Here is a 13,454-nt window from a genome sequence, read left to right as displayed (position 1 = left end):
TTTTTCTATATTGGATCTATACCAATGTATTTTATTTTTCATTTAATGAAAAATTTACTTTTAGTCAGACTTTGGCTTTTTAATTCCTATTCAATTTTCATTCTACTTTCTTCTAATCTAATACATGTTAACATGTCGACGGTTGCAGGCAATGTCGAATCTAGTAGCACTAGCAATTTTGGCTTTTGAGTTCTTTCAACAGTTGGAACCGATTGATCATTTGTTGGGTTAAAACAGATTATCCATCTTTTTCGACAGATTTTCATCTGTTGGAGGAGAGCATTCCAGTTGTTTGTGCAACTGTTGAGAATAATTGTGGTCTGCTGTATTATTTAAGTTCATGTTTTACCTCATTTTATTGATGCACAAGTTATTTTAAAAAAAGACATTTTATATATAATAAATGATAACATTAGGTTCACAACAATGAAATAAATATATAAAAGTCCATAACAAACAAACAAACAAACATCACAAGTTTCTGCAATTACAACGATCATGGTAGATTATGATTCGGGCATGTAGTTCTTTTGTGGCCAGCGCACTTACATATGGAGCACTTGTTTCTTCTTGATGAAAATGATTCTCCAACTCCACGCCTCCTTTTATATGGTTTTCTTTTGATAGTGCTCGGGTCAATATATGGAGGAGGTATTAATCTCCCCATAAGCTCTACTGGAACAACCCAAGATTCTTCAGGAGGCACCGGAGTAATATGCCCACTATATGTCATTTCATATTTTCCACCGAATAATATTGAGAGGAGTGCTCGTAAACTTCAGGTCCATATTTATGGTCGTATTGAGCTCGAAGGACTGCCATAGCATGTGGACAAGGTATTTTGTCCAAGTCAAAAACTCTACACGTACAAGATTTTTTTTGAAGATCGACTGTGGCAGCATCACCATGACCGGTGATACAGAATTTGTAATCTGCTATTTTATGAGAGAATAAGCTATTCCCCAAACTGATGTTCGTTGATATTTTCTTTTCAATTTTGAGAACAAATTAGATTTTTTTTTCTGGACACTTGAACTGCACACGCCTTTCATTAAAAAATTGCTATATTTCTCACATATTTTTTCAAACATAGCCTTAATGGGAAATTCTCTTTCATCACCAAACAATGAATTCACCGATTCAACTATATTTGATGTCTTAATATTGTACCTATAGAAAAGAATCACTTATTACGACATCAAACTAAACTTGTAAATCAAACAAGACATTAAATTCATAAGAATGTACCTATTTGTTGGATAGAATTCCCGGCTCCATCACTCGAAATCGACACATGCAAGAAATTTTGCTACCTTGGGATTCACATCCGCTATTTGCTTGAAATGGTCTAAAAATTCCCCTCTACATATGCTTTAGCTGCTCTACAAAAAGGGTGACGACCCTTTCGTTATGATAGTTGTTTCGAATGTTCTCTCCAAAATGCCTGATGCAACAACAAAAGTAAGCTAAAGTGAAGAAAAGTGAACCCATCTTTGGAATACTTAGATGCCTATCCGATACAAAACACAACTCTTCGGTATCTTCGACGCAGTGTTGCAGTTTTTAAAAAAAATCCATAAGAGACATCACATTCCTTGTCCACTGCATAAAAAGCGACAGGAAAGATATGATTCTCCGCATCCTGCGCCACCGCCGCTAGCAGAACTCCATTATACCTGCTCCTCAATAAGGTACCATCGACGGCTATGCCTTTTCTCAAATGTCGAAAACCTTGAATCCAAGTACCATAGGATACAAAAAAGTACTTAAACCTTCTGTTTTCATCCCGATGCAATGTTGTCTTACTTTCGAGATTTGTGGACTCAATCATGTAACGGTAAGCATCCAAGACTTCATACCCATGCTCGAGTGTCCCCCGAACCAGGTCCTCGACAATCCCTATGGCCGTATATATCTTTCAATAACTGACCACGACACCCAAATCCGTAATGAGTTGATTAGCCATAAGCCTTGTTGAAGGGCCTTTACCATCGGGGAAACTACTCCTGAAATATTCACCGAGGACCATTGCCGTGGCGTGAGAATTTTGGCTTGAGATGTGCTCCGAACCACATGTGTGATGCTTTTCATGTTTATGAATGACGAATCTGTTAGAACTTGTGTACTTCACCGCTCTCAACCACCACTTTCAGTTCGAATTAGCACATTTGAAGAAAAAGACACTGCTCGAATTAATCACCTTCTTTATTCTGAAATCTTTTTTCACACAAGAAATAAACAAAGTGTTAGATAGTTCATTCTTTTCCTTGAATGACATTTCAATAAAAAAGCCGGTCCCGTCGTCTTGAAGATTTTCAGATTGTGTCAATTGAGAAGAACTGCACATCGTATTGGTCGCATCAATGGGCGTAGGTGTTTGATCATCATCTGGAATATTCATGTCTATATCATCCAACCTATCATCAAAGAAGTCTTCTTTTTCTTCTTCTTCTTCTTCTTCTTCTATGTTCTGGTTCTCATTCTCTCTCATCTTTTCAACCATGTACACCCTTAACACCGGCCTGGTTGAATCACTTAGATAAGAACGCAATCGAACCTGATCGGTTATCTTGAAAGACAGTACCCTCTGATTTTCAAAGGAGCTATGCATGTAGCTGATGGCAAATTCTTTTGGTTGATAATTCAGTCCACAAAAGCTAATGATTAGGTTCACAAAATCATCATATGAAACATCACTTTGGACTGTCATAGCTATCGTTTTTAGCATTTCACCCTCTTTCCAACGCCATACATATCGATTGCTCTTCTCGACCCAATGACCATGACAATCCACCCCTATTGTTATTAATCCCTCCATTAGTGGTACCGAAATAAAGTCATTTGTTAAAAAAATTTGATAGTGATTTCATAGTGCCGCGAATAAATCTCAACAAATGTGTTATCTGTTGCAATAGGTAAGTGATGAGTCGTAACAGATTCTTACCTGTTGGAATTCATGTTACAAGTCTGAATATCTATTACAATAGATGAATCGCCTGTTAGAATTGATGTTATAACTAAATCACCTTTGAAGATGATTCCAACAGATAAGTGACAGTTGCAATAGATAATTAACCTGTTGCGATAGATGACTTACCTGATGCAATAGGTTATTAATCTGCTTAACTTATGTTAGAATCGTGTTCAGGTTCTGTTGAAACAGGTAACTAATCTGTTGCAACATATATGTCAAATATTGCAACAGATGAGCCATCTGTTTAAATATGAATCCAACATATCAGTCTTCCTTTGAAACAGATGTCTCATCTATCGCAACAGATGATTTATCTATTTAAACAGATAAATTTTATGTTGGATTCATGATTGGGTTCTATCCATTGTTGGAAAACAACAACACAATAGCAGTTACTCAGATGACAAATTCAACTAAAAATCATAATTTGACTTACCAACGTCTCCTATGAAGTAATGCCAAAGTGGAAAGTGATGTTAGAAACAAAATTTGACCTAAGAAATTGGTCAAATAGCAACAGTAGCGATAACAACAACAATAACAAATGGTCAATAAGAACAAGATGAAGATGATAATGAAGTAAAAGATGATGATAATGAAGCAGAAGATGATGAATGAAGCAGCAGCAACAATGAACAACAAAAATAGCTAAGAGAGAGAAATCAACAAAGGGTGAGAAGACAGAGAAAAACGTCTTTTTTCCCTCCGTTTTCCGTTATATAGGCTAATATTTGGATCAAAATATAAATTTAAAATCTTGTGGGTTATTTTCAAACTTCTCCAACTTTTTAAATCCATAATAAAGTAATTGTCACATCCACTTAATAATTAAGACTTGTGTCACCTACACCTCATTTTAAAACTCTTTTGTCACCTGTAGCACAAACCCCCTACTTACTTCCTCGTTAAAGAAGACATCTACAATTTTCTATTTCTATTTTTCTAAGGACATGCAAATTGATTCATCCTTAATACCTAGCTTTTTTCCTTTTTTACTATTGTCTGTTTCAATAAGTGAATTTTAATTCATATAATTCTTCATTATTGTATTGATTTTTTTCTCCCCACTCTCTATCATACAAAAATCTTTTTACTATATCTCAAGAGAAGTCAAAAAAAAAAGTACTATAGGTCCGAATAGAAATAAATTTCTCATAAATCGAGTATCACTTTTTTAATATAAAAAATATTGATAGTTTATTTGAGCATTTTAATATTTTTCTATTAATTTGTCTCATTTGTATTAATTGACTTAATGTTGTACGTTAGTGGATGCATGGCTTTAAGTTATAATTCTTGTCAGCATTTCTCACATCAAGTGCCATTACACATAGAGTTAATGGACTTTACTTTGGCAGAGGACGTGAGACTATGGTTGTTGTTGTAATGTCTCTTAAAATCATTTTCATCTTAGATAGTGATGGCTGAACTTGGACATTATTTTCTTCGAAATTCATGTAACCTCTAATTCTTTATTCATTCATTTTCTACCACTTTATAATTTGTAATCCTTATAACTCTTGTAACCTAAAAAATCATTGATCTTCCCTCTTTACTATCCCTCATTCATTCTTATTCATCGCATGAAAGACTTCCTCTCTTATAAATAGAGACGGTCTTGCATATTTTTTCTAAGTACAGAATAATATAGAGTTAACAAAAGTTAGTAAAAGAGAATTTATTAGTTGAAGAGATGTGTTCTTTTATGTAGAGCTTTGAACTCAACTCTTATCTAGAGTTGTTGAGTTATTCTTTGTGAGAAGCTTGTTGTATCCTGAAGGGGACAAGTGAAGAAGATTACTACTGAACCGGTGAAATCATTTGATGCATTGGACTTGAATTTTCTCAAGGAGAGCGAGATATTCGCGCCTCAGCCAAGAAGAAAATATTTTTTTTAATTTTCCTCATTTGTAATTTTTTCAGTTGTAATTTTATTATAATTTACAACAAGTATAATTGTGAACACCAAATAACTTAATATTGAATCTCTAACGTGACAATTATTTTTGAATTAGTTTTTTTTTTAAAAAAAAAATAAAGTGACGATTAAAATGGAACAAAAAGAGTAATCTATATCTTATTAATATGTAACTAAAATGAGAAAATAAAGCTCCCCATCCAGAAGAGTTCAAGAGCAAAATCGAATCTTTTTTTTTTAGTAATCATTAATAAAAAAGTGTAATGTGTTAGTTATTTTGCTAACGAAGGATATATATTTGAGCAAACAATATATTGACAAGAATATTTTTGAGTTAAAAGTGCAAAAAAAGGTAAACTGATCTATTTTAAATAATTCAGAATTATATTTGCCCTTTTCTCTTTATTCTTAAAATGTTTTTTTTAAAAAGAAATTCAAAAGGTAATGAGATGTATTATTTACAAGAGGTTTAAAACGAAAATGAGAGGATTCTTTTTTACTTTCTATTCTTCTCAAAGACATTCATTTCGTTAACTAAAATGGACCGAATTTCTCTATTCTACCAAATTCATCACGCGCAGACATTTCCTTTTGTGTGCAAAAACAAATTCAACGGACAGGAATAATACTCTGATCATCCATTTTTAGTTGTCGTGTATTTGACTTGATATATTTTTAAGAAATAATAAATAAAATAGTAATTTTATAAAAAATATTTATTAAAAAATTCTTTTATCAAATTAAGTTTTATTAATTATATTTTAAAAATATAAATTTAAGCATATGTACTTTGTTTAGTAATTTAATAATAAAAATAATATTAAAAGAATATAATAAAATTATTTTAATTTGATAAAAGGGAGAACTAAATTGAAATAAAGATTTGTAGAAAAAAGACCAACTATTTTAAAATAGAGTAACTAGTTAATAATAAAAGTGAATTAAAAAATTAGCGATAAAATTATCTCTTAATTTTAATTAAATATTTAAAATAAATGCATATTTTTTAAAAAAAAAAATATGGTAGATGAGTGAACTTTCTTAGTGATCCCAAATCAGAAAGAAAAGAATACAGTAAAACATTAAAATTTAATTTGACACTAGTTATGATTTTTGATTAATACGTCTAACTTTAATTTTACACCAATAAATGTAACTTAATGTAATTAAGTTAATTCTGCCTATGACACATAACACATGACAAAGACAAGAAAATAGCACAATCACATGCGTTGCAGCAGGAGTATCCAACCTGGATCCACAATTGCCTTCCTAAAATTGACGATTGTCAACTAGGTTTCCATAATAAACCAACAAATTTCAATTTGCTTATCTTAATTATGTTCATTTAGACAACAACTAGATTCATAATAGTATCTGGTTCATGTTTATGAAAGCCCCCTTATCTCACCATTAAATTATTTCCAATTTCAGATCCTATTAAATTTTGATTTTTATAATGCCCATATATCAATTATTACTACTAAATTTGCATGACTAGATCCGATATAATTCCTTGATTATTCTTCTGACGTTGCTTTCATTTTACTCCATACAACTTTTACAGTAACCGCAGCTCGTTGGCGATTTTTGCTGGGGACTTGTAAATTTGCGGTGTATTTTCAAGATTCCATTTTGGGTTTGCTTTCCCTCAGCATTGAAGAAGATTGGATTGATTTCGGTTTTCATAAAGGTTAGTTCTTTTCTTGAAAACCAAAAATTACAGAAATGAAAGGACGGTTCTTTTTTCTTTTTTTTTGCTTTTTGTTTTTAAAAGGTGATGTTCGGACACACGCCTCTACTAATTTCATAGGATAATGGGATAAAATTAGGGAGCTTTTTAGGATTTTTTGTTTCCTAGTTTGATCTTGCTTATGTTGCACTTGAACTGAGGGTCTCTCCGAAACACTCTCTACGTCCACGAGGCAGTGCTAAAATCTGCATACACTCTATCCTCCCCAGACCCCAATTGTATGTTGTTGTAGTTTGATCTTGCTTATCCATAGAATTATGCAGTTCTCTTTTTTCTTTTTCTTTCCTTAACTGCTTCAATTTGTTGAAGCTCTTTTATCTTTCTGCTTATGCTTTACCTTTTCAGTTTTCTGCAGGTTATTTGTGGAATTGGTGTTCAAGAAGTGATTTATCTGATATTTTCTTGTAAATTTGGACACAGAAGTTTCTCTGAAGGCCTAATTTTCTGGCAATTTATAGTGCTTCAAACACACACAAATTGGACAAAGATTCAAATTTTTTTTTTTGTAGTTTCCTTTGATTTGGGGAAGCCATCAGTTGCGGAAGAAAACCCCAGGTTGTAGAAATTGCTATGCTATACATTTGAGAAGCTATGTCTTCTTTTTCATCTAAAGATCCTTCTGCACTGTCCTATCCAAAGTCACTATTGTCTATTGTAACTACAGTAGGAGGTCTTGCTGTGTTTTTAATTCTTGCTTCCTCATTTCTGGTCTCTCAGCCTATTGGCGCTGCAGTCCATGAGTATTTTTATGGTGTACATCAGTTGAAAAGGCCTAATTTGCTAGATGGGGATAGGGTAACACTTGCTGATTCTCGACGTGATGATGTTGTTAGTAATGATACACCAAACTTTAATTTGACTGTGGAGGAAAACGAAAAAGGACTCGAGGATGAAAAGGACCAGAGTTCCAAGTCTCAAGACGAAAAGAAGGAGCCAGATTCAAAGGGGGAACAAATTGAAAGTTCTACCCGAAAACCTATTTTGTCAGATTCCAATCATTCTGTGGTTCAACCACATCCTGAATCAAAGCAAGAAGATGAGAAGAGTAACAATTTTAGTTTGCAGAAGGAAAGCAAGAATGAAGGGACTCTTCCATCTTCCAATTCCCATTCAGAGGACGTAAGACCCAATAGCATAAATCAAGCTACGTTAGATCCAGGTTCAACTTTCATTCCTCATCTCTTTTTCAATCATATCTCGCTTGACTCTGCACAGTAACACATCTTCATTATTTTACTGGATGATGAACTGCTTTTCTTTTTTCCTTTGATTTTGAGTTGCTTTATAGTTCTCCTTGTTATTCATATTAGTCGTTCATGAAATTGATACGGGCAATTGAAAATTAAGAATTGTGCTTATTTAAGCAAACAAACTAATTCATGACAGCTTGGAGACAAACTAAGTTACTGGGTGATGATGTGTTGATGGCAATCATACATCCGCAGATGTACTTTGCAGCCTCTTACATCCTTAGTTTTATTGTCTACTGTTATATCCAACTTTCTAGCTCCTTTTTCTTGTTTCACTAATGTAAATGAGATGCATAATTTGCTGCGCGCTACATCAAATTACTTGTCTTCATTTTCCATCCTGCTGAATCTCATTCTAACTACCTTTTAAGCAAGTCGATTAGATGAATTCCACCATAATTAGGCCCTGTTTAGCCATGAGAATTTTTTACTTTGTTCCAGAAAATGCTTTCACTTTATTTCAAAAGTGGTGTTTGTCCATGAGAATTCTAAATACAACTCCAAGTTGTATTTTCTCTCACAAAAAGTAAAAAGCAACTCCAATTTATAGTCATGGCCAAACACAACTCCAACTCCCAACTCCAAAAAGTTTTCATTTTCATGGCCAAACACCTACTTTGTACAGATGGCAAGTTTTCTGCAAGCCACTTGTATTCATACTTCGTTAGAGATTCTCCGCTTACATGCTGATAAAATATGGCCCTCCTGTAGTTTTTGGAGACAATATTAGTTGTTGAAAGACTTGAGATTTGTTGATTCTTGTTAATGAAATTGTTTCATAGCTGTAGTTAGCTTCAGCTTCTTTGCTTGCTGTAAGCAAAATTTGTTGCTAAACCCATTTCTTTGTGATGCTGTTTTTAAACTCTTAACATCCTTGAGAATGTTGCAGAATGTGATCTATATCATGGAAAATGGATTCCTGATCAGTCTGGACCATTGTACAGAAATGACTCCTGCCCTGTCCTGACACAGATGCAGAACTGTCAAGGAAATGGAAGGCCTGATAAGGATTATGAGAGCTGGCGATGGAAACCAGCTCAGTGTGACCTGCCACGGTTTGATCCGAAGAAATTTCTGGAATTAATGAGAGGAAAGACTTTGGCTTTCATTGGTGACTCAGTTGCTCGCAACCAGATGGAGTCAATGTTGTGTATCCTTTGGCAGGTATCTTTATGCTCCGTTAAATGTACAGTAGTTTGGCAATTCTGGAGTGTGATTTGGATCATCTATTTAGCAACGTTGAATCCTGATGTCTTTGTTACTTTGTGCAGCATTTCCTTTGACCTTGCCTTGTCTTGTTTTAACTTTCAGCATCCTAAAATTCCATTGTTCTCTCTTCACTGAATATACCAGCTACATTTCTACATGAAATTTCAAAACTATTCTTGAATTAGGAGAAAGTACTACCATTTCTTTCTCTTTCTTTGTTAAGATTTAAATTTCAATCCAATTTTTGGACCTTATCTGTATTGTTCTTCTGTCTTCCTTTTTGTTTTCCCCTGTGCATGATCAAACTCTCTGTTTATGGTCCAGCCTCTGCTTTTTATCCTTTTCATTAACTAAACATTTTTAAACATCAATGAACTTGCATAGGTGAGGCAAGCCATTTTGCTGGCAGATTATAATAAAGGCTCAGATGTGAATGACTCCTGAATAGGGACACAAAGGAAAAACAATCTGCAAGTGAAAATTACGTTAGTTGAAAAATGTATTGGATTTCCTGACCTTGTTTTAGGAGCTGAGAACTTTGAGACATATTATGTAACAATACCTGGTCTCTGGTTCAAATCCCTGCAGAGACAAAACAACATTAGGTTATTTTTTCCCATCTATCCTAGCCTCGGTGGATAGAGTTACTTGGTATCTGCAGCTGGTGGGAGGTGGCAGGCATCCCCTGGAATTAGTCGAGGCGCGAAAGCTGGCCTGGACACCACGGTTATCCAAAAAAAGGGGATTCCCCTATAGTATGAGCAGTACAACTATAATGTACTGAGTTTTTGTATTTTACTATTAGGAGAGCCACAGCCTTGAAATTCTCAACTTCGTTCTTTGGTAATTATCAACAAAAACACGTGAGCTTGCTTTTATGTCATGAACATGGGTGCTGGTAAATACCTGATCAGTTCAGTGGCATAAGCTGGAATACATGTGAGCTTGCTTTTATGCCATGAATGTCTGTGAACGCAGATACCTGATCAGTTCAGTGGCATAAGCTGGGCATTGGATTATTCTAAATTTTTCTCTTTTTGAATTTGGGTTCTAGCGTTCTGCTACCTATCTTTAGGACCTGTAAAGGTTTATTCTCTCATACATGAGTGTAGGTTCATATATGTTAAAAAGTTCTTAGCTCCTGAAACAAAGTCAGGTTGTAGTCATATTTCCGTTTTATTTTACTCCAAAAGTTTTCCTTATTGGATGAGCAGTACAACTATAGTGTACTGAATTTTTTTTTATACTATTAGGATAGTCATCACCTCTATTTTTTCCACTCATGGTTTAGCAAGTATCAACAGAAACATGTGAGCTTGCTTTTATGCCTCGAACATTTGCACCAGTAGAAACTTGATCAGTTCATTTATTTCTCTTTTGTCAATTTGGATTCTTCTACTTATTTGTTTAGAACCTGCTAAGTTTTATCTAGTTCATACATGAGTGTAGGTTGGATACAATCTCCTGAAGTGTTGACCTTGGAATTGTGTAACTGGTACTAAAACGTGGAGCCTACTTTTGGTTCATGAAATTTAGTACGATGTTTGCAACGAGGACTAAATTGACTTCCCATTTTTAACTTTTGCCTTAAACATTTATGCGAATATAAGCACTAATAGGTATAGAAGGGTACCAAATCCAATAATAGGCTATCAGTTATAGTTTACAGCCTTATGGAACCTGGAGACAAAATAAACGTTGAAGTTAAAAAAAAAAAAGAAGAAAAGGTGATGTGGTTGTTGGTGGTAAATAATTCATGAAATGGTCAAAGGAGTCTAGTGGGAAGTTGGATTAGGAGAAGAGGTTGACAAGGTGGTCATGGAGCAGATAGGGCGACCCTTCCCCTTAATATCCGGTCTCACTAGGTTGGATGTGCCAATCATGAACAATAGATGGTCTCTGCAATCTATTCACCATTCATTGCTCGATAGATGCTTTCTGCTATCTATTTACCCTTCATTTCTGGACCTAACTTTATTGTTGGTGAATCATTGATGTTGCTCATTTAAATTATATGATCCTCTTGGTCAACTGGTAATTGGCGTTTCAACCACTAAATACTGTTAAGTAATGAGTTATACTAATGCCCTGTGAACTGTGAAGTTTTCCCTGTATCTTTTTTCTTCTTTTCTACTTTGAGAAGCTGCTGATTGCTGTTCCTTTATCGTCACTCTGCAGTTAGTTATTTCACATTTGGAATCTGTGCCGTGAAACATTATCCTTGAAGCCCTTTTGGATGTCTATTATCCATGAAGCCCTCGTAGATGTTTTTTATCCATTAAACCCTTCTAAATATTTACTATGCAGGAATTCCTCGGAATTTCTAATTGAATTACAGAACTTCAAAGATGTTTTGTCCCCCTTCCAATGTACATTTATCAAAAAACCAGGTGTTGGTTCATTGTGTGTCATCATCTAATTTTTGTGTCTTGTTATTCTCTTTTTGGCAGTATGAGGTTCCGAAAAATCGTGGGAACAAAAAAATGCAGCGCTATTATTTCAGATCCACATCTACTATGATTGTTCGTATTTGGTCTTCATGGCTTGTCAATCAAACATCTGGACCTCTCGATTTTGCTCCAGCAGGTGTAGCTAAGCTCCACCTTGATGTTCCTGATGATGGGTTCATGCAATACATCCCCCAGTTTGATGTCGTTGTGCTCTCCTCCGGCCATTGGTTTGCAAAACAATCCGTTTATGTTCTTAATAATGAGATTGTTGGAGGACAATTGTGGTGGCCAGACAAGTCTAGAAATATGAAGGTCAATAATGTCGAAGCTTTTGGAATCTCTGTTGAAACCATCCTGACTGCCATGGCTACACATCCGAATTTCAGTGGTATCACTATTGTTCGTTCCTTTTCACCTGATCATTACGAAGGCGGAGCATGGAACACGGGAGGATCATGTACTGGAAAGGTGAAGCCTGCAGAGGATGGTGAGCTGGCTGAAAATGGCTTCACAAACATAATGCATGAAAAGCAATTCACGGGTTACAGTCGTGCTATAAAGAAAAAAAACAACAAGTCTGCCTTACTATTTATGGATATCACAGAAGTCTTTGCATACCGCCATGATGGACATCCTGGTCCCTACCGAAGCCCAGACCCAAATAAAATCACAAAAAGAGGTCCTGATGGTAAACCCCCTCCGCAAGACTGCTTGCATTGGTGCATGCCAGGTCCTGTTGATACGTGGAATGAGCTGGTCTTTGATCTCGTAAGGAGAGAATTTGAGAGAAGACAGAGCAATGTTTCATGAGAAGGCTGCTGTTGCTAAAACCATCGTGCTTCTACAGCACAGCTACGGGAAGTTTATTTATCTCTCCGGAATGGAATTTAGATTGTAGTTACTCTAGATCTCTCGTTGTAGCTGGTGTTGTAATCTATGTTGAGCTATCCACACTCCCCAGTAAGATAAAATACATGAAATTTTTACAGGTCCCAAGTGTATGCAGGATATTTATAACTATACTATTAATACTAACGGTTCCTTTTGCAATAAAATTCCATGTGATTTTCCTCTCGCCTATTTCATTTTTTACCGGATGTCGACCAAGTCCAAGGGGACAATTGATTTTCAAACAGATGATCTCTTTTGGAGACAACAATGAAAGATTTCAATAATTAGTAAAACAACAACAAACCCAGTATATTCCCACATCGTGGGGTCTGGGGAGGGTAGAGTGTATGCAGTCCATACCACTACCTCTAAAGAAGTAGAGAGGTTATTTCCGATAGATCCCTGGCTCAAGACAAAGGACAGTATATATAGAGAAAAAATGCATGGAACATGATAAAATAACATAGATATGACATTCACCAAAAAATTGAACTCCACCAAATAAGGACACCAAAGCCCTCCTACTTACTGCCTACGACTCAACTACACACCTTAGCCCTCTATCCTAATGTTTTTCCTCCATACCTTCCTATCCTGGGTCATGTCCTCAGTCAACTGTAATTGCTCCATGTCAAATTTAATCACTTCCCTCCAGTATAAAGTAAAATGACTAAATATAAAAAGGGCAGTCCGGTGCACTAAAGCTACCGCTATGCGCGGTGTCCGGGGAAGGGTCTCACCACAAGGGTGTATCATACGTAGTTGGAAATATAAAAGAAGATACCTTTTCAGAGAGCATATCAACAGAAATTACATGTGCAATCGTATCCTATGCAAAAATAACAGGGGCATATTCCACCTGAACTGGAGATGGTTCCAGGCCATCTCTATTATACTTATTGTCTTTGTAAACTGGAGTTTGTTCAAGTGTATCCATTATCTTAATACTCCAACCATGTTGCTTCTCGAATTCCTTTCTTTCTGAGTGGAGCACCTTACTGCATATGCC

The 13,454-nt window shown here is 35.3% G+C and overlaps 1 protein-coding gene across 6 annotated transcripts; it reads left to right on the top strand.

Annotated features, from left to right (window-relative positions):
• Nucleotides 1–6,062: 6,062 nt before the first annotated feature.
• LOC107863379 (protein YLS7) lies at nucleotides 6,063–12,609 on the top strand. Of its 6 annotated transcripts, none has more exons than XM_047408515.1 (5): nucleotides 6,063–6,188; nucleotides 6,460–6,585; nucleotides 7,001–7,804; nucleotides 8,785–9,059; nucleotides 11,555–12,609. In XM_047408515.1, exons 3-5 carry the CDS (start codon nucleotides 7,237–7,239, stop codon nucleotides 12,362–12,364), a joined length of 1,653 nt encoding a protein of 550 aa, XP_047264471.1. In that variant the 5' UTR covers nucleotides 6,063–6,188; nucleotides 6,460–6,585; nucleotides 7,001–7,236; the 3' UTR covers nucleotides 12,365–12,609. The 6 variants fall into 6 exon arrangements, with proteins under 6 accessions (XP_047264471.1, XP_016564757.1, XP_016564756.1 ...); XM_016709271.2 differs by having other exon boundaries at nucleotides 6,991–7,804; XM_016709270.2 differs by having other exon boundaries at nucleotides 6,123–6,585; nucleotides 6,991–7,804.
• The last annotated feature ends 845 nt before the right edge of the window (nucleotides 12,610–13,454 follow it).

This window comes from Capsicum annuum, chromosome 3, assembly GCF_002878395.1.
Source record: "Capsicum annuum cultivar UCD-10X-F1 chromosome 3, UCD10Xv1.1, whole genome shotgun sequence".
NCBI lineage: Eukaryota > Viridiplantae > Streptophyta > Magnoliopsida > Solanales > Solanaceae > Capsicum > Capsicum annuum.
This window is presented reverse-complemented; position numbering and strand designations above follow the sequence as displayed.